Here is a 23,029-nt window from a genome sequence, read left to right as displayed (position 1 = left end):
GTCCACCCCGCCTCCCGCATGCCCACTATACGCCCTCGCTCAAAGTCCGTCAACTGCACATACGGTTCACGCCCACGCTGTGGCGGCATGCTACCAGTGTTAAAGACTGCGATGGAGCTCCGTATGCCACGGCAAACTGGCTGACACTGACGGCGGCGGTGCACAAATGCTGCGCAGCTAACGCCATTCGACGGCCAACACCGCGGTTCCTGGTGTGTCCGCTGTGCCGTGCGTGTGATCATTGCTTGTACAGCCCTCTCGCAGTGTCCGGAGCAAGTATGGTGGGTCTGACACACCGGTGTCAATGTGTTCTTTTTTCCATTTCCAGGAGTGTACATATATAAAAAAAATTGCATCACCCTGGTTCCCAGAACTCCTGAAGATAAACATTGACTATGGATATTGTATCACAGACACAGTCCCTTTAACTGTTCAAAGATGTCACAAAACCCGCCCAAAAATGTAAACAACAATGCATGAGCAGTGCCTATTAGACAGAGGGGGTCCGACAGCCAATCAGTTGCAGTCATTCCACCAGGATGGAGGTACATATCTCATGTTGTCTGTAGGTCAACCATGTCTAGACGGTCAATACTGCAGTTAGATCTGTTCGCAGTGTTACTTTGTGCCAGGAAGGGCTCTCATTAAGGGAAGTGTCCAGGCATCTCAGAGTGAACCAGAGCGATGTTGTTTGGACACGGAGAAGATACAGAGAGTCAGGAACTGTCAATGACATGCCTCCCTCAGGCTGCCCAAGGGCTACTATTGTAGTGGATGACCTACCTACAGATTATGGCTCAGAGGAACTCTGACAGCAGTGCCACCATATTGAACAATGCTTTTCATGCAGCCACAGGACATCATGTTATGACTTAAACTGTGTACAATAGCCTGCATGATGTGCAACTTCTCTCTCAACGTCCATCGTGAGGTCTATCTTTGCAAACCACAACTCCGTGCAGTGCAGTGCAGATGGGCCCAACAACATGACAAATGGACCGCTCAGGATTGGCATCATGTTCTCTTCACCAATGAGTGTTGCACGTGCCTTCAACCAGACAATTGTCGGAGATGTGTTTGGAGGCAACCTGGTCAGGCTGAATGCCTTTGACACATTGTCCAGTGAGTGCAGCAAGGTGGAGGTTTCCTGCTGCTTGGGTGGCATTAAGTGGGGCTGACGTATGCTGTTGGTGGTCATGGAAGGCACCATAACAGCTGTACGATATGTAAAATGCCACCCTCCGACCAATAGTGCAACCATATCTGCAGCATATTGGCAAGCATTTGTCTTCATGGACAACAATTCATGCCCCCATCGTGCACATCTTGTGAATGACTTCCCTCAGGGTAATGACATCACTCAACTAGCATGGTCAGCATGTTCTCCAGACATGAACCCTATCGAACATGCCTGGGATAGATAGAAAAGGGCTGTTTATGGAAAATATAACCCACCAACCACACTGAGGGACCTACACCGAATCACCATTGAGGAGTGGGACAATCTGGACCAACAGTGCCTTGATGAACTTGTGGATAGTATGCCACGACAAATAAAGGCATGCATCAATGCAAGAGAAAGTGCTATTGGGTATTAGAGGTGCCGGTGTGTACAACAATCTGGACCACCACCTCTGAAGGTCTTGCTACATGGTGGTACAACATGCAATGTGTCGTTTTCATGAGCAATAAAAAGTGTGGAAATGATGTTAATGTTGATCACTTTTCCAATATTCTGTACTGGTTCCACAGCTCTTGGAACTGAGGTGATGCAAAACTTTTTTGTATGTGTGTATGATGTATTGACGCTGATTGGTTGCAATAAATTTGGTCACCTGTCCTCTAGTAAAACCAGTCTTGACCTGGGTAAGCCATTGTAACATGACCAGAATGTCATTATAGTTTATATATTTTAAATTAGTTTACGTTTTATGCAGTGAAGTGGTACAGCACCCAGAAGAATTTCAGTCATCTTGACACCTTGTGGAAGCCTACATAGTTATGTGATTTTAGCTCTTTGTTTAAAACACCACCATAGCTGGAAGAGTGACCTAAAATTTTAGTGGTTTCTCTAACAAATATTTTGGGCAAAGTAATGAGAACAAATACCTGAACCCTTCAATTTATGGGTTTCATCCTTTCTTTTCATTTGCTGTATATAATGCCTAATCTGAAAACATTTGTCATGCCAAAGCAGTAGACACATAACCAGTTGATGATGTACCTTGCACAAAGATGCATCTATAAATCATTGTGAACTGCCTACCAGTCTCGAGTAACTTCTCATAATCAGCCTTAATTTAGTTTAGGAAAGTGGTGGCACATACTGTGCTACCTACCCAACTGAATCTATCATCATTATGCAAATTATTAAATTAAAGAAGCTATTGTGAATACAGCAGTCAGATCTGAGTACAGTGTTCCTGATAACTTGAAGGTAAAATATAGGGATGGAATTTGGAGTCATTTGGATTTGATTTGTTTTGGCAGCAACCATAGTTGCACTGTCATGAGAAGATGCGGAGGCACATTTTAGAGTATGTATATATGTTTGTATCTATGAATATATTAAACCGGGGACGTAGAAATGACAGAGATGCTTCATCCCACCATAGCCCTCAGTGGTCCACAATCCCACAACAGGCCACAGCAGTCCACCCACCCCACCATTGCCCAACATTGAACCCAGGGTTATTGTGTTGTTTCACCCCCAGTGTACCTCCTGGGAATGTCTCATGTGTATCTGAGGTGGAATAAGGGGAACCAGCCTGCATTTGCCGAGGTAGATGAAAACCCACCTTAAAAACCATCCACAGGCTGGCCAGCACACTGGACGTCAATACCAGTCCACCGGGCAGATTTGTGCCAGGGACCACCATGGGAAGCAGTGCATTAGACTGCGTGGCTAGCTGGGTGGGCTACATTTTAGAGTTATCATAGGTGTTAATAGTTGGAAGTATATAATCTTGACACATCAGCTTCTGATAATTGACAAAGAAACTTCAGTTCATATTATGTTTTACTACATGTCATACTACTACCAGATATATGCTGAGTTATTAAAGAATGGAGGCCCACAACTGGAATTAGAAATACAGACATTAATAGAAACATTGGAAGACAGAAACCATTCCTGCAGAATGGAAAACTGCAATTGTGTGCCCCACATTTAAGAAGAATGATCCACTTGTTTGTGATAGCTACAGAGAAATTGCCTTACTGAATGTCACCTACAAAACAAAGGTCGGCATCACATTCATGCCGACCATTGTTAGCTGAGCAGCGATCATGTACCAAATAGTTTTATCTTGTGACTTCGGTTTTACATATCTGATGGAAAAGAATGACCATGAGAGCAGTTGCTTTTTATTTTTTGTGACAATGATTTTACATCAGCTGGTCTGCTTCTTGCATCATTATATCCAAATGGTATATAAATGTTAAGCTACATTCAGGTATGTGGTACTGACCCACAACTTCTTCACTTTTGAAGGCCAGACATACCAACAATTAAAGGGAACAGCCATGGGTACCAGGATGGCCCCCTCGTATGCCAACCTATTCATGGGTCGCTTAGAGGAAGCCTTCTTGGTTACCCAAGACTGCCAACCCAAAGTTTGGTACAGATTTATTGATGACATCTTTATGATCTGGACTCACAGTGAAGAAGAACTCCAGAATTTCCTCTCCAACCTCAACTCCTTTGGTTCCATCAGATTCACCTGGTCCTATTCCAAATCCCATGCCACTTTCCTTGACGTTGACGTCCACCTGTCCAATGGCCAACTTCACACGTCCGTCCACATCAAACCCACCAACAAGCAACAGTACCTCCATTATGACAGCTGCCACCCATTCCACATCAAACGGTCCCTTCCCTACAGCCTAGGTCTTCGTGGCAAACGAATCTGCTCCAGTCCGGAATCCCTGAATCAGTACACCAACAACCTGAAAACAGCTTTCGCATCCTGCAACTACCCTCCCGACCTGGTACAGAAGCAAATAACCAGAGCCACTTCCTCGTCCCCTCAAACCCAGAATCCCCCACAGAAGAACCACAAAAGTGCCCCACTTGTGACAGGATACTTTCCGGGACTGGACCAGACTCTGAATGTGGCTCTCCAGCAGGGATACGACTTCCTCAAATCCTGCCCTGAAATGAGATCCATCCTTCATGAAATCCTCCCCACTCCGCCAAGAGTGTCTTTCCGCCGTCCACCTAACCTTCGTAACCTGTTAGTTCATCCCTATGAAATCCCCAAACCACCTTTCCTACCCTCTGGCTCCTATCCTTGTAACCGCCCCCGATGCAAAACCTGTCCCATGCACCCTCCCACCACCACCTACTCCAGTCCTGTAACCCGGAAGGTGTACACGATCAAAGGCAGAGCCACGTGTGAAAGCACCCACGTGATTTACCAACTGACGTGCCTACACTGTGATGCATTCTATGTGGGAATGACCAGCAACAAACTGTCCATTCGCATGAATGGACACAGGCAGACAGTGTTTGTTGGTAATGAGGATCACCCTATGGCTAAACATGCCTTGGTGCACAGCCAGCACATCTTGGCACAGTGTTACACCGTCCGGGTTATCTGGATACTTCCCACCAACACCAACCTATCCGAACTCCGGAGATGGGAACTTGCCCTTCAGTATATCCTCTCTTCTCGTCATCTGCCAGGCCTCAATCTCCGCTAATTTCAAGTTGCCGCCACTCATACCTCACCTGTCTTTCAACAACTTCTTTGCCTCTACACTTCTGCCTCGACTGACATCTCTGCCCAAACTCTTTGTCTTTAAATATGTCTGCTTGTGTCTGTATGTGTGGATGGATATGTGCGTGTGTGCGAGTGTATACCTGTCCTTTTTTCCCCCTAAGGTAAGTCTTTCCGCTCCCGGGATTGGAATGACTCCTTACCCTCTCCCTTAAAACCCACTTCCTTTCGTCTTCCCCTCTCCTTCCCTCTTTCCTGATGAGGCAACAGTTTGTTGCGAAAGCTTGAATTTTGTGTGTATGTTTGTGTTTGTTTGTGTGTCTATCGACCTGCCAGCGCTTTTGTTCGGTAAGTCACCTCATCTTTGATTTTATATGTACTAATAGTAATGTATATAGTGTAACTCATGTAAGCCCTCCCTCAAACCTGTCATGTTATATCTTCACAGATCCAATGATGGCACCTTTAGTGTGTTGAAACCGGTTATCCAATAAACAGTATGTAAGCCATCTTGGCTTTTGAATTATTTCTACAACAGAGTGATCACCCCACTACGCACTGTGTGTTCACTGCATTATCAAATTGCTGATTCAGAAATACAACTTCTGGCTAATTACTTTCACCTTACAGGCTTGCAAGCTAATTAGTTTTACTGCATCATTTGCATAATGTACACTTTTTCATCTAATCATAAATTCTGAAGCTAATGATGTTTTATCACATGTTGTGTTGAGTGTAATATGGATTGGGTGGTATACTTAAACCTATCTTGGGCAGTCTCAAACAGTTCATTAAGTGCCCCTCATTAGGTCCTATTAAAATGTGTAGGTATTTAATATATAGGAAGAAAATGAGGTGTCCAAGACTGGGTTCTTGAGGGACTCTCTTTTATGTACATTTTCTGGGTTTGAGATTTACTAGTGATATCATCTGTATCATGTTTTTATTCTACTTCTTGTTTCTTATTTAAGTATGAGGTGAATCATTTTAGTACATGCCACTGTCTCTGGTCACTGTGGCTGCTGAGTGCATTCTCTCCATATGGTACCAATCTACCCTTTTCTTAAAATTGGTGTTATTCCACCCTGGGCTTTCCATTGCCTTTAATGTCATGTCTTAAAGCTTCTCTGACAGAATTTTGTAGCCTGAAGTTTCAAACTCATTACTCAAGTCTAATAAATTCTAATTTTATTTTGTGTCTTATTCAGTTTTACTAGAGTATTTGCTAGAAAGTCATAGCTGGCACAAGTCATAGATATATTTCTACTGAAGTTGTGCTGCTCTTCAATGAAGACTGTGCTTTTTTTGAAAAATTTTGCTAACCTGTCAGGCTTTTTTTCTTTTTTCTTTTCTTTTGAATTTAGCAAAGTGTATTTAATAAAGAGATTGGTTGTACTTCTGTAAGTTTACCTTGTCTCCTATGTTATGAATATGAATTACTTTCTGAATTTTAAGACAACAGGAAAATGTGTCTGTTAAAGAAGCTGTTCGTCCAGTACTTTATACTGCAATGGAAAAAAAAGAATCCACTCTTGTCAGTTCCCTTATCTGTTTGTTTGTTTCCATATGTCTCTCAGAAATCCCCAACTTCCCTCTAGTATTTGTCGATGAACTTTGTTTTTTTAATGGTTTTCCATTGAACTCTATTTATCACCGTTACAAGTCAGTATTAGTAACACACATAGATTGTAAACCTGGCCTTTCAAACATCTCATAAGTTTTTAAAACTTTGTTTACTTTACCAAAATCATACTAGAGTGCTTTTACTGAATTGTATCTTTTCATTCCTATCCAAACAGTCACTGACTTCAGCTGACATAAATATAAAAACTTATTGGCCCTAGTTATCTTTCTCAGTGAACTGAAGAAATGTGAACCTCTCAGGTCTCTAGCAGAGTGAGTTTGTTGTAATGACACAACATTTCCATGAGTTTTACTCTGATCATCTTTCAGCAAAGTGTCACAGTGGTATCTTGGTTATCTTTACCACTGAATAATAAAATAAAATCGCCATGCCACCGTAGAGCCCAGCATACAAGGCAACAAACTCATGAAGGTTATGGCAGCTTTGACAAAAATGACATTGCACTTCTGTAGATCTCTGACTTGCCGCCAGAAAGGTAAAAAGAGTACAACCTTAGACGTCAGCACCTCCTCACTTGTATGTGCTTCTGAAAGAACATAAGGAACGAATACCCCTATATCCAATAGGAAACACTATCAGCTCATCAATGTACGGACTGCCAAACACCTGGAAAATCTAATAAAGCCCTTACTAGGGTACTGTGCCCTCCAAATGAAGAATTTGTATGAGTTTGTGAAATTATTGGGAGATATTCAACTAAAAAAATATAAGCTGCTGGTGACTTCTGATGTAACATCGCTATTGACCCATGTGCACATGAAGCATATGTTGGCATTGATGGCACAATGTTTTGAGCCACAAACTGTGAGACTTTACTATCCCTCTCACTACACCATGAATTACTTTCAGTGCAGCAGGCATTTTTATGAGCTTGAGGACTGTGTGGCTATAGAGTCTCCCCTGGGATCAGGAACAGTCAATCAATATATCATAAATTTTGAGGAAATGGCTGTAGAGACCCCACACTTGAAATCCAAACACTTCTAAAGATATTTGGATGACACCACCATTTGGTGACCTTATTGTAGGGAGGCCCTCTATGAATTTCTTGGACACACAAATTACCTTCAACAAGAGCCCATAGAGCTCACTGTAAAGACAGAGAAACATGTCTCCCCTTCCTGGGTGTTTGGGTATGGAAGAAGCAAGAGGGCACACTGGGACACATTGTAAATAAAGTCTGCATCTCACTGTCTCCACCCAGCTCAAACCAACAATGTTCTGGGAACTCTCATTCACAGGGCACATGCCATAAGCAGCCATGAAAAACTGTCTACTGAAGTCAAACACCTGAGGGAAATCTTCCAGAGGAGTGGTCATAGTGACACACAAATTAAAAGCTATGCATACAACATGCAACTATGAAATTACACAGGAAAGATGACAACCTATTGGTATTTCTTCCACATTTAGGACAACCAACAGCATAGATCGTGATGATACTTATGCCATATGGTGTTAAAACAATCTTCCAACTTCCATAGAAGATTAGAAATATAGTTGACTTGGGCAACGATCAAGTGTGACTACACATGCTTAGCCTCTGCGATACTCAGTGTGGATCAGGTGGTATACTTAAACCTACCTTGGGCAGTCTCAAACAGTTCATTAAGTGCCCCTCATCAGGTCCTATTAAAATGTTTAGGTATTTAAGTTACATAAGTTAGACACAATGCTGCATCCAGCAGTGCTACTCAAGGTGGAACAAATGCTTGGGCTATTTGGACAGTAAGTTCTGATCAGTTGTTCAATGTAAAACATTGTGAAAATCCAATGAAGCTTTGCACAGATGTGTTGGACAGGGTCTCTAGGATGTCGTAGATCGGATAATGTCACTCTTTTCAGTTCTGAGCACACAATGAGCCCATAAGGATAGTATCTCCTGCAAATTACAACGGCCTGATGAGAAATTTTGCCTGAAGCTATGCAGCCCACATAACATAGCTATCATGCGTATCCTTCTTCAAGACAATTCTTGGTCTCATTCTGCAGGGACAATGAAGATGCTCCTGCAGTATTTTCAGTGGGAGGTGTTTGATTACTCAAAATACAGCCCATATATGGCTCACTCTGAGCTTCATCTCTGCTCACATGGTCTGCAGCTCATCTTGGTCTAGTAGCTAGCATTGCTGCCACTGGATCATGGGGTCCCGGGTTTGATTTCTGACCAGGTTGAGGATTTTCTTGGCCCGGGGATTGGTTGTTTGCATTGTCCTCATCATTTCATCATCATCATTCATGACAGTGGCTAGATTGGATTGTGTAAAAATTGGACTGTGCAAAGATTGGGACTTTGTACGGGTGCTGATGACCAAGCAGTTGAGCACCCCCCAAACCAGATATCATCATCATCATCACCACCACCATCTGCTTAAATGAACTGATATCTATGAAGACAGCATTTTGTTAAAGACAATGAACTGTAGACCAGTGAAGAGAATTGGCAGAAAGCACTGGTGGCTGCCTTCTATGATGAGGGTATTAGAAAGTTGGTACAATGGTATGACAAATGTCTAATTCAGATGATTGACTACGTAGATAAGTAGCTTGAAGTTGTAGCTAACTGTTGCAAATAAAACAATTTTCACAGTGGTTTCCATTTGGGGCTGATTGGAACTTACTTTCCAAATACCCCTTGCACTTTCAGCTGAGGAGAAAGATAAGTTGGTGGTAGCTGAGCACATCTTGGAAGAAACCCATATGTTTTATTTAGAACAGATGAGAGTTCTGTACAGGGCCAGTGGATTCTGGGGCAACATAACAAAGGAAGCCATAAAATTAAGGACCAGTGGTGGCTTCAAAAACTGAGATGGTGAATTCCAACTAAGTTTTTCTTTGGACCCACTAATGAACACAATAGGCTCTAAGTATTCCCAGCTGAGGCACATTCCTATGACACACAAGGTGGAAGCTGGCTGAACATTTCAGGGCTCAAGTGTGGTCACTCCCCCCATCACCACCTTATCTTTAGCAATGGAAGTGGGCAGCCCTACACATTTCAGAATCTATACAAGAATAAGCAAGATCCCATCTCTGATATTTCATCAGAAGAAGATGGGAGTGATGCTCATCAAAATGTTACATTAATTTGATGAACTCACTCAGCTGGAGCTGAGAGCTTTACACTGGCAGCAAATTTATATACTTGTTCTATGACCTCACTGGTAATTTTTATTTTTTTTCTTTCTGTAATGTCTATTATAAATTATTTTAGTTTTCTTGCAGTTCATTTTCAAGCCAGTTTTCAATTTTGTTTTTGAAATTTATTTGTGCTAGAGGTAAACAGTATGATGTCATCATTTCTGTCCCATTACCATTCATTGAATCTTCATCTTTCCAAAATCAAGGCCCTGAAAAATTCCTCTAGGACTGAAACCTCCTGGCAGATTAAAACTGTATGCCAAACTGAGACTAAAACCCAGTACTCTTACCTTTAGTTGGCAACTGCAGTGCTGGCTGAGCTACTGTAGCATGACTCATGGCCCCTCCTCACAGCTTTATTTCAGCCAATATCTCATTTCCTACCTTTCCAACTTGAGGTTGAGTAGGAAGGAGATGAGGTACTGGTGGAAGTAAAGCTGTGAGAATGGATCATGAATTGTGCTTGAGTGGCTCAGGTGGTGTGGTACTTGTCCATGAAAGGCAAAGGTCTTCGGTTCGAGTGTGTCTGGCATATAGTTTTAATCTGCCAGGAAGTTTCGTATCAGCCACACTCCACTGCACAGTGGAACATGCATTCCTCTAGGCTTGTTGAGCATAGGTTTTTGATATAGAATGTACTTGACTTTGCCTGACTCTTCCTTTAGTTCAGAATCTCTCACTACACATAAAGTTTCATGAGAGCTGTAGCATTTTATTTAAAATGGTTCAAATGGCTCTAAGCACTATGGGACTTAACATCTGAAGTCATCAGTCCCCTAGACTTAGAACTACTTAAACCTGCCCGAGGCAGAATTCGAACCTGTGACGGTAGCAGTAGCAGCACAGTTCCGGACTGAAGCGCCTACAACCGCTTGGCCACAGTGGCTGGCAGCATCTCATATACATACATATTCTTCCAAATACTTAAATAAATTGAATCAAAGCATTGTTCCTCTAGATCTGTGAGTGGACTTTGTTGAAACTCAGTTTGTATCTACATCTACATCTGTTTACGTATTTACACAATTTCCAAATCTCTGTCCTCTACTAGTCCCACTGGTATAACAAAGCTCTTTTATCTCAGTAGCATCACCACATTAACCCTTCTGCTTAATACAAAGAAGTAAATACAGGTCTCTACATAATAGTTCAATGCTGTTCATACCTGTCATGTAATTATTCATCTTAAATGTTCACTTCATTGTGATTAAAAAAGTGGATTGTTCCTATCTCTGTAATCATGTCAGATGATATTCTTTGGTTTGAATACGATGTACACTTTTCATGAGAAGTGCATATCTTAACTTATACATAATGAATTTGTGTTCATATAGAGTCACTAGCACATATCTGAAACCTTGAAACTGGTCTGACCTCCTTTTAGCTGCATTAAGTATTATCACATTAAGGTCATCTCAGTATTCCTTAGACAAACAACATAATTACTAAACTAATATCTGGAAATTCCCTATTTGTAGGATAACAATGGTACAATAGAGAATGAAGAACTAAGGGGATTCTTGAAAGACCTGTTGGAGCTAGTCAAAAAGGTAAGACAATTTTCATTTAAGTGTAACTGCACGAATTCTGTACAGAAATATATCATTACAATGGAACTGTAACAAAGTTTAATATGAAATTGTTATGAATTTCTGTTTATCTGATATTTTTCCAAGTAGAGCAAATTTTTTAATGGTGTAGAACTGACCACCCTGTGGCAGAAATTGCTACTGAGACAAACACGTTTGGTTTCAATAGCCATTTCACAACCCTTATAATCCTGTCTCTCCTTAAATGATTTATTAAATGTCAATAGTACACTTAGGTGGCAGGGGTCATGGGATAGTGATATGCACATATATAGGTGGCAATAGCATCATGTACACAAGTTATAAAAGGGCAGGGCATTGGTGGAGGTTGCCATTTGTACTCAGGTGATTCATGTGAAAAGGTTTCTGATGTGATTACTGCTGCACAATGGGAAGTAATAGATTTTGCATGTCGAGTGGTAGTTGGAGCTAGATTCAGGGGACATTCAATTTTGGAAATCGTTAGGTAATTCAATATTCTGAGATCCGCAATGTCAAGAGTGTACTAAGAATACCAAATTTCAAGAATTACTCTAAGCATTGGCGGCTGATAGTCTTCACTTAAAGACCAAGAGCTGTGGCTTTTGCATAGTGTCATCACTGCTAACAGACAAGCACCACTGCATGAAATAACTACAGAAATAAATGTGGGACACACAATGAACATATCCATTACAACAGTGAAGCAAAATTTGGCGTTAATGGGCTATGGCAGCAGGCAACCAATGTGATTGCCTTGACAATAGCATGACATCACCTCCATATGTCTCCTGAGCTCGTGATGACATTGGTTGGACCTTAGACAGTTGAAAAACCATGGTCTGATCAGATCAGTCGCAATTTCAGTTAGTAAGAGCTGATGATAGGTTTTAAGTGTGGCTCAGATCCCATGAAAAAACTGGACCCAAATTGTCAACAAGGAACTGAGAAAGCTGGTGCTGGCTCAATAATGGTGTAAGCTATGTTTACAAGGAACGAATTGGGTCCTTTGGTCCGGTTAAACTGATCACTCACTGGAAATGCTTATTTGCAGCTGTTCATGGACTTTACGTTCCTGAAAATCATAGAATTTTTATGGATGACAGTGCGCTGTATCACTGGGCTACAATTGTTCACAACTGGTTTGAAGCATATCCCAGACAATTTGACGCAAATTAATTGGCCACCTAGATCAGCTGACATGAATCCCATTGAACATTTGTGGGATATAATTGAGAGGTCATTTTGTGCAAAAACTCGTGCATCGGCAACATTTTTACAATTATGGACAGCTATAGAGGCACCATGGCTAAATATTTCTACAGGGGCATCCCATGACTTTTTGAGTACATGTGACATGAAGCTGTTGCACTACACCAGGAAAAAGCTGGTCCTACATGATATTAGGCAGTATCCCGTGGCTTTTGTCACCTCATTGTCTTATACAAAGGATAGATTGCTACTCACTAACTGGAGGAGACACTGAGTCACAGACAGGAACAATGAAAAGACTGCTACTAATTTAAGCTTTAGGCCTAAAGACCTCCTTTGAAAATAGAAGACACTCACACATTGACACAAGCACAACTCCCAAACACATGGCCGCTGTCTCTGACTGCTGCAGCCAGGCCACAGTGGACAGAGATTTCGGTTTCACTGATCCTTAACAGCTAGGAAGAACTCAATGGTGGTTGGTGTGTACACATGGATTTCATGGTAACAGCATGTTGGTGGCCTTGAAAATCCACTCCAGCTCAGGAACACCTAACATGTAAATGTGTATCCAGCCACCACAAGTCATATCCCTGACATACTCACCATGTAGAACAATCCTGGGGGCATGTATGATATTATAAACACGCAAGAATCTTCTTCTCTCCTTCTCCCAGCCTCCCCCTCTCCAAGTAAGCCATGGCTCAAACCTGGATCTTTGGCTTTCTCCATCTGGCACAAAGTATTAATGGATCACAATCTTTTGCACTAGTGTACACTAGATTAAAGATTGAAACTTTATTTCTGGAAACAAGACCTATGTTACGCATAAGACATTATTTACAATATGTTTTCTTCTGAAAGTCTTAGTTGTGCAAAGTTACTAAGTGAAATTGAGTAGATTTGAAAAGTAGATTATATGTGCCTCCCCACAAGTAAGTGTCCAGGTTAAGATCTAGTCCCCAACACAATTTTAATGTGTCTGAAGTTTGTAAATCTAAAAAAAATTACATTCTGTAATTGAAAATAAATGAAATGCAATCTTAGACTATACATCAAATTAAACACAGTGAGTGAAATTCTTTGATTTACAAAAAGCAAAACTGGAATTAAAACATACATAAATCAATTAATTTTAGAAAATTTTAGTGATTTAAAGTTATTGGTTCATACAATTGCTTCTACTGCAAAGAAAATTTATTTTTAAGTTGAGGATGAATGATATCAGTCTCATTATTTTACCTGAGAGTAGAATTTCATTTAATTGTTTTTTAGTATTTCACTTTTCTTGTGCAGTGCATTCTTTTGGGGTTATTTCATAAGAGCATTGAGAAATGGTATCATACAAGCTCAGTTCCTCATTACAGTCTGATCTCTAACTTTTATGAAGCTCACTCTTCCTGGTACCAGGTTCTATAATACCATGTGTTACACGTAACTTCTCCTTTATCCCCATTTTATGACCATTTGTCATTCGTGAATATCGAAATGAAACACTGTAGGAATATATTTAACAAATAAATAAATTTCTCATTTGATGAGTACAGTGTCAGTTCTATATACTACATCCACCTGTTCCTTGAATAATATATTTTTATTCAGTGGATTATGATCATGCTGAAATGTGATTTTTTTTATTGGTATGTAGTCAAGTTGTCAATGGCTTTGGCACTACTCCTTTTAACTCCTGTTGATAATTTTAATGTGCACATTAATAAAAAAGAAAGAAAGAATAAAGCAGCACATTACCAACTTGAGGTGTTTTCAGATATTAACTGTGACATAAAATCAACATCAAAGCCTGAAGAAAAAACTCTCTTCACCTATTTTTGTTTATCCTGAACAATATGTTAATTGGTTACTTAATCAAACTTAATTACTAAAGGTCCAGTAGCTTGCATTTACCTATCTGCTACATGTTAAAGTGTAGAATGAGCTGTTCAACTAACTACTCATGTTATGCATTTTACACAAATACTGACCCTCTTCCAGCAGCTTCGCTCGCATGTACTTTAAACAAACACTTGTGGCACACATCTCCCCCTTAAAAATCTCTCTGAACACTTCATCCTCCCATCTCTATCAGTCAGACTACTTCTCCAAACTCTCTTTGTCTCTTCATATTCTCCAACTTTCCCCACCATCTCTTTGAACATATCTCCCTCTGCCCTTCTGCTTTTCTTATCCCCCTCCCCCTCTTTCTGTTCATTTCCTCTTCCATCTCTTTCCCTCTCATCTCCTCCTTCCCCCTTTCTCTGTCCATACTCTTCTCAACACTCATTCTGTCCACCTGCTCTTCACCCCCTCTCTGCCCATCTCCTTCTCACCCCCTTTTGCCCATCTCTTCCTCCCCTTCTCTCTGTCCATCTCCTCCTCCCCTGTCTCTCTGTCAATCTCCCTCTCTCACTCTCTGGCCATCTCTTCCTCCCTCATTCTCTCTGTGTTCACTTCCTCATGCCCCATCCTCCCAATCCAGCACTCATTCACTGTCCTTCCCCACCTCCCTCCTGCCCCCTTCTCTCTCCTTCCCATCTTGCTACCTTCTCTGCCTATCAAACCTCTCCTGCCACCTCTCTCCAGTCATACCCACCTCTATCCATTTCAACCTTTCCCTAGCCATGTCTGTCCACAGTTGTAGCTCTTTCAATAGAGGTTGATAAAGCAGGCCAATACTGCTGCCCATCATGCAGGGGCTGGAGCACTGTTTCCCATCTGTGATATGTAGGTGGCCTTGCAAAGAAAGTCAGAGAAACATGCAAACAGTATTCCCACACAACATGCCTGTCATGCAGGCCGGCTTACATGGCAGGGGCTGGAAAAAAAAAAAAAAAAAACATGTTATTGCCTGTGCCTTCATTCATATGGAATCTAGGAGGTTCTAGTGCTGGCACTCATAAAGTTTTCTATTTGTGTGCCAAATTTGGTTGAAATCAATCCAGAGGTTTACGAGGAGATCCAGGACATACACACACACATTCTGATTCACTCATATAGGTTTTTTTATCTTGAGACAACAAAATATCTCAAATTATGCATCAGATTAACAAATGGTCAAATACATATTCAACATTTTTGAAAATACTGTCTGGTGATACCAATTCTGATGCCCCCCTGCCCCACCCCCAGAGGGCAGAATAGGGGCAGTTTTGAAATCTTAGTAGAAATGTTCCATTTTTATTATAGAATCAGATTCTATGGGAAAAATACATAACTTTTGTGTGTAACACTTTTGTCATTGTGTGATGGATGGCACTGTAATTGGCAAATAACATAATTGAGTTCCAAAAAGTATCGTCTCAAAGAAAATTCATTGGATCAAAAACATAAAAACAGATGTGTGGTGCAAATGACTCAGTATTTCACATTTTCTCTGTGTATCTGTTTGGAAACATTAGTTCATTCATTATCTGAATTGATCTCATTCCAGGCACATCAACTCCCATATCTCAAATATGTTCCTCTGTAAACTGACTTTGTTATAAGTCAGAATGCAGGCTGTTGTGACAGAAAACGAAAATGAAAAAGCTTACATTTCTGTAGAAAGTGGCAGGAATGTCGATATTGCTCTAGCATGAACTATGGTACAATTAATCAACACAATATGTATTATTGGACTGTGGAAAAGCTACATGGTTATGTCAAGATGAATTTCACTGTCCATGGACTGTGAATGTCTGGTGTGAAATAATTGGTGACAAACTCATTGGCCATTTCTTCGTTGATGGCACCTTAAATAGTGAAAAATATCAAACATTCTTGTGGGGGTAATCTCCTAGTATTGCTTGCAGACCTTCCCTTGGACTTCCGACAAATACTGTGATTACAACACATTGGTTGTCCAGCACATTATTCTGTAGGAGGACAGGAAGTATTAAATTGTGTGTACAGCAGACAGTAATTGGTGGATCAGATGAGGTGGTCTAGTAAGACTGCCTGCAAGATTTCCAGATCTTATTTCATCTGAATTTTGCTTAGGTTACTTGAAAAGTGAAGTCGATAATGAAGTGCCAACAACATGTGATAGCCTGATTCAGCATATGAACAATGCATGTCAGCAGATTGCATTTTCTCAGTTGTGATGAATCATTCTGTGCATGGATAAATAAGTGCATTGATGTGGACAGTGACATTTTTGAATACTCACTGTGAATCACAATTGATAGCAAACCAATGCTGACAACAGCAGTTCGAGTATACATGCCTACATCACAAGCAAAAGGTGAAGAAGAAGAAAAAGTATATGAAGATATTGAATGAGTAATACAGTATGTAAAGGGTGATGAAAATCTAATAGTCATGGAGGACTGTAATGTGACTGTAAGGGAAGGTGTAGAAGAAAGTGTTACTGGAGAACATGCATTTGGTAGTAGGTGTATGAATGAGAGAGAAGAAAGACTAATGGAGTTCTGCAATAAATTTTAGTTAGTGACAGCGAATACTCTGTTGCAAAATCACAGGATGAAGAGGATGTATACATGGCAAAGTGTGGGATATAAGGGAAGATATCAATTAGATTACACCATGGCCATGCAGAGGTTCTGGTATCACATATTGGATTGCAAGGCTTACTCAGGAGCATATGTAGGCTTAGATTACAATTTACTAATGATGAAGGGTAGGCTGAAGTTTAAGAGACTAGTCAGGAAGAATAAGAGTGCAAAGAACTGGGATACAGAAATAGCTCAGTAGGCAGTTCACTTGAAGAGGAATGTAGATTTCTAAAATGAACAATCACAGAACCTGGAAAGAAAAAATAGGTACAGGAAGGCAACTGCAATGAAACCATGGGTAACAGAAGAAATATTTCAGTCAGTCAATGAAAGAAGAAAGTACAAAAATGTTCAGGGAAATTCAAGAGTACTGAATTACAAGTTGCTTAGAAATGAAATAAATAAGAAGTACATGAAAATTAAGCTAAGATGGCTACATGAAAAATTTGAAGAAATCAAAAAAGAAATGGTCGTCAGAGTGCCTGACTCAGCATACAGAAAAGTCAAACCAACCTTCAGTGAAATTAAAAGCTAGGTGGTAACATTAAGATTTCAATGGAAATTCCACAGTTAATTCCAGAGGAGAAAGTAGATAGGCGGGAAGAGTACAATTAAGGCCTCTATAAGGGACAAGACTTGTCTGATGATGTGATAGAAGAAGAAACAGAAGTTGATAGGGGAGAGATGCAATATCCAGTATTAGAATTCAAATTTAAAAGAGCTTTGGAAGATTTAAGAGCAAATGAGACAGAAGGGATAGATAACATTCCATTGGTTCTAAAATTGATGGGGGAAATGGACAAAATGATGATTCATGTTGGGGTGTAGAATGCATGAGACTGGTGATATACCACCAGGCTTTTGAAACACATTATCCACACATTTCTGAAGATTGCTAGAGCCAGCAAGTCTGAGAATTATCACACAATCACCTTAACAGTTCATGTGTACAATTTGCTGGCAGGAGTAAAACACAGAGGATGGAAAAGAAAATTGATGATGGCTTAGATGACTATCAGTTTAGTTTTTGGACAGGTAATGGCACTAGAGAGGCTGTTCTGACATTGTGGTTGATAATGGAAACAAGACCAAAGAAAAATCAAGACATGTTCCTTGGATTTGTAGAAATGGAAAAAGCTTCTGACAATGTAAAATGATGCAAAATGTTCAAAATTCTGAAGAAAACAGGGGTAAGTTTTAGCAATAAATGGGTAATATACAATACACATAAGAACAAAAAGGAAACAATAACACTGTCAGACCAAGAAAGAAGTTTTTAGATTATAAAGGGTGTAAGACAAGGATGCAGCTTTCAGGAGTGAGATTAAAATTCAAAATAAGAGGCTGTCCATGATAAGACTCACTGATGAATATATCTCAAAACCATTGCATTGACCTAAAAGACAGAAAGTATATGTTCACACACATAAAAAAAAGGTTATAATTAGACAAGCTTTCGGAGCCAGTGGCTCCTTCTTCTGGCACAAGGCTTGAAGAAGGAAGAGGGGTGAAAGAAAAGGACTAGAGAGGTCCAGGAAAAGGAGAATATTTCAGAAAAGTCACTCAGAATCATGGTTCAGGGGAGACTTACTGGACGTGATGGGAAGGAAAGACTGATTGTTGGGGACTGCACCACACGAGATTTGAAAACCTGAGAGCTTAAAGGTGGAAGACAGGGTAATATGCAAGACAGAGGTTACTTTTGAAACATCATGTACAAGTCAATAAGAGTGAAAAGCTAAGTGTATTGTACATGACAGAGGTGGGAGGGGATGGCGAAAAATAGGTCATAAAATGAAAAATGTAGAAAACTAAAACACAGTGAAGAAAAGTGTAGTTATTGTGAAGAAAAGCTGAGACACAAGAAATTAACATAAACTAAGACCAGAGGGGTAGCGAGAACCAAGGACATGTTGTAGCGCCAGTTCCCACCAGCAGAGAGCTCTGAGAAATGTGTCTGGGGGAAGAATCCAGGCAGCACATGTGGTGAAATGGGCACCAAGGTCACAACAGTCATGTTGTAGAGCGTATTCTGCAACAGGATATTTTGTGTTGCCAATATACACCCTCTGCCTACGCCCACTCATCCTAACTGATAATTTGGTGGTAGTCATGCTGCTGTAAAAGGTCAAACTGTTTTTACAAAACAGCTGGTGTATGACATGTCATTTCACAGGTGGCTCTCCCTTTGATAGAGTATGTTTTGCTAGTTAAGGGGTTGTATAGGTGGCGGTAGGAGGGTGCATAGGGCAAGTATTAGAGTAGGGATGGTCACAGGGGCAGATGCCATAGGGTAGGGAGATGAGTGCAGAAGGAGCATAGGGTCTGATGAGTATATGGTGGAGATTGGGAGGGTGACAAAAGGCTGTTCTAGATGTGATGGGAAAAATGTCAGGCAGAATGGATCTCATTTCAGGGTGTGATTTTAGGAAGTCATGTCCTTGTTGAGGTAGCTGATTAATACATTCCAGACCACGATAATACTGAATGAACAGTTGTGTGCTATGAAGTTGCTTCTTGGAAGGATCAGTAGTACCAGGATTGGAAGTACTTTTGAAGTAGGCTGGTGGGGTAATTATGTCCAGTGAAGGCTGAGGTGAGAATGCCGGTGTACTGCTGTAAAGACACTGTGTCCAAACTAATGTGTTTGTCTTAAATGCCAAGGCTGTATGGAATGGTATGTTTGACATAGAGAGAATGGCAGCTGCCAAAATCTAAGAACTGTTGTTTGTTAGCAGGTTTAATGTATATAGAAGTGTGTAGCTGCCCTAAAGTGAGGATGAGATGAACATCAAGGAAAGTGGCAAGGGATTCAGAACAGGACCATGTGAAATTTATTTGTGAGAACGTATTCAGAGATTCCAGAAATTTTAAGAGGTCAGCCTCATCATTAGTCCCTTGAATCCATATGATGAAGATGCCATCAGTGCATCTAAACCAGACCAGAGGCTGAAGACTTATGTATCCCAGCAAAGCCTCTACAAGTGACTCATGAAAAGGTTGGCATAGGAAGGAGCCATCCTGGTTCCCATTGCTGCACCCCTAATCTGTTTGTATGTCTCCTTCATATGCTGACCTTCTCATGGGTCACTTTGAGGGGGCTTTCCTGGGTTCCATAAGTCTCCAGCCCCTGGTTTGGTTTGGATACATTGAGGATGTCTTTACCATATGGACTCTTCAATCTCCACATTTCTTCACAGTAACTACACCTTTCTTCACTTCCTTTTAGTTTTCTACAGCTTTCATTTTCTTACCTATTTTTTTGCTGTCTCCCTCCCACCTCTGTTTCATACAGTGCACTTAGTTTTTCATTGTTGTTAATTTGTACCTGATGTTTTAGAAGTAATCTCAGTCTTGCATATTACCCTGTCTTCCACCATTAAGCTTTCTGGTTTTCAAATCTGGTGCAGTGCAGTCCTGTACAAGCAGTCTTTCCTTCTCATCCTGTCCAGTAAATTTCCCCTGACGTGTGGTTCTGGGTGACTTTCCTGAAATACTCGTTTACCTCCCCAGTCCTTTTCCTTCACCCCTCTCCCTTCTTCAACCCTTCTGCCAGAAGAAGGAGCCACTGGCTCCAAAAGCTTGCCTAATTATGACCTTCTTTTATGTGTGTGAACATATACTTTCTGTCTTTTAGTCCAGTGCAAAGTATTTGAGATATTTTGCTGTCTCAAAATGAAATAAAATACCATGTATATAGATATTCACCCTTTGTGTATAGTCTCCTCCTTCCTCTTACCAGCAAAGTGGAAATATAGCTTCATTATTTATATTTTCAGCTAACTGACTGAACATCTTGGAACTACTACATTCCCTACATTTGATTTTCAATGTTTTTCTTATGATTATAGGATTATGATGCTCAAGATCTGCAAGACTTCGAGGAAACTATTCTTCGTGGTGTTGATTACAACCAGGATGGAAAGATCAATAAGAAAGAACTCACAATGATACTATTGGCTCTTGCAAAACATAACCAGGAGGAAGATGCTGCTTAAATTCTGTTAAAAAATTCTTTTTGAAATGAATGGTGATACAGATACTGAATGAAGTTCACTAATGAAAGAGCTGACTTTGTATTTGTTCCACATAAATGTTCCAAGTAAAACCAGCAAGCTGTAAACATCAATGATAAGTAATATAGGGTCTTAGAAAGTTTATTAAATGACAGTTTTGATGAACGTAAGGTAATGACTCATTTAGCTAACATGAACATAGTACCATGTGTCAAGCAAGACTTTGGTCAAGCAAATAAAACTAGCCCATATATAAGTAAATTTTTTAAAATAACCTTACAGAGACAAATACATGGTTGAATACTTCATGAAAGAATGTTTTGTATAGATTTTAATGCCGATTAAAACATTTTATGGATTAAAATCCCGAGTGCTCAGGGTGAAAACAATGTTGTTTGGGCAAATAAGCAATGTATTATAGTGTTCATCTTAATGCAAGGTTATATAAAATACCCATAAGCTAAAACCAAAGTGTGTCTTTTTCTTGAGGAATGGAAACAAGTGACATTAATGTGCTTGATTTCACTGGTCGGATTTCTGACACACCATCACACACCAATATACGAAATTTCATGAGTTACATTTGAAAAATAAAAATAACAGTTAAGTTTACAATAAGATTCATAAAGCCACATTCACCATCAGATATAGCCTATGTTGAATTACATTAATTGAAGTATAGTGTAAATAAAATATTTACTGCAATTTATTATCTCTTAGGTACTGAAAGAGTTACATTGAGTCTAGTGCTCAGTTACAGGTGCAACATTTTTCAAAAGACTTACTGCTATCTCATAAGTAACAGTGTGTCATTCCCATTCATGTCAGTTTGCTACTTTCTAAAAATCTTACTACTGATGCATATTGTGAACAAAACACTAGATATGTTCCCTTAAACTGTCAAACTTTTGTATGGCAGTACTATACACATTTGGTGCAGCCTCTAAACATCCCAATTTACTGTATAATGGTTTTTAGATATTTGTAACTGTGTCTTAAACACAAAGGAATAAGCAATTTAAGAACTATGTACTGGCTTCACTTATAATAGATGTGTTTTCTGCTATGCTCAATTTTTGTAGTGTTTATAAAAATGCTAACTAAATTATGACTTTCAGATCATGATAGTCAGCCACACACTTTAATACAAGAATATAAAACAACTAAATTTAATGTGTACTGATAAGAAAAGATGAAATCCATGAATCATAACAGATCTAACTTTAAATAGAGTTAAGCAGATAATAGTGTAAGTAACAGAAGCTGAAAGCAATTGAGAACAAGACTTCATTAATTTAGAAAAAAAATGTACAACTAGTAGCTGCTGGTACAATAGTAAAGACATTCCTGACAAGTGGCTTTAAACACCAATTTTAATTTAACACACAGATCCATTGCATAAGTGTTTCAAAAGTTACTGTCCAAAAGTGCACAAACATTTTGCACAAATTTTAATAATGACTTGATAGATATATACAAATATAACTGATAAGGAATGCTGTGCGAAACAGAATTTTGTTAGTGATTTTTAAAGTGTCCACATTAAGGTGTTAGTGCAATCATGCTGTTTAGCAATGAAATTCAGAAAAAAATAATTTTTTATGTTGTGTCGGCTGGGTTTACTTGGAACCTTGATTGTTGTATAAGAATGTTTATCAATGTTAATTATTATAATAAATGATATTTTGTATGAAATGCAGTACATGTTATAAGGTATGTTTGGAGTTTGTGAGATATTCTATATGATATTGACTGCTTACTTGTGGAAAACAATAAGAAGCAATGCTTTTTACTTTTTAAGATTAATAAAACATGAAAGCTAGTAGTTAATGAATTGAACCCCTTGCTAACAAGTCTCCAGTCTTCATTCGTACTGAATGTATGTCCCAGTCAAAAAAGAATTGGAATTATATATGTGTACTCCATCAAAATTAGTTAGAAATAATCTTTTAGAGCTGTATCTTTATGTTACACATGTACAAAAAATAAACCTTGATTGTAATACACAAAATGACTTTTAATTTCCTTCATTCCAGTGAGGAATATTAAATTTTCACTGTATTTACACGAGCACCTTCCTGATCCATGAAAAAAGATGCACATAAGTAAAAATGTATTGTGGTTGATTTGATTTCATGCAGCCTTGCAGCTCATGTACATCGACCAATAACTTTAGCATTACTTTACTGCAGAGTTCTTGATCATATTCTAAGTTTGAATATTATAATTTTTTCTT

At 39.6% G+C, this 23,029-nt stretch overlaps 1 protein-coding gene across 1 annotated transcript in view; it reads left to right on the top strand.

The window, feature by feature from the left end:
* Positions 1-22,794, top strand: part of LOC126416380 (calbindin-32) — a 750,330-nt gene extending 727,536 nt beyond the window's left edge. The window contains exons 10-11 of the mRNA XM_050084060.1: positions 10,986-11,057; positions 20,629-22,794. Coding sequence (XP_049940017.1) covers positions 10,986-11,057; positions 20,629-20,775 — 219 coding nt within the window. The 3' untranslated portion in view covers positions 20,776-22,794. The remainder of the gene's footprint in view (positions 1-10,985; positions 11,058-20,628) is intronic.
* The last annotated feature ends 235 nt before the right edge of the window (positions 22,795-23,029 follow it).

This window comes from Schistocerca serialis, chromosome 8 (genome assembly GCF_023864345.2).
Source record: "Schistocerca serialis cubense isolate TAMUIC-IGC-003099 chromosome 8, iqSchSeri2.2, whole genome shotgun sequence".
Classification (NCBI taxonomy): Eukaryota; Metazoa; Arthropoda; class Insecta; order Orthoptera; family Acrididae; genus Schistocerca; species Schistocerca serialis.
The sequence above is the reverse complement of the archived record's forward strand: the minus strand, read 5'-3'. Positions and strand labels throughout refer to the sequence as shown.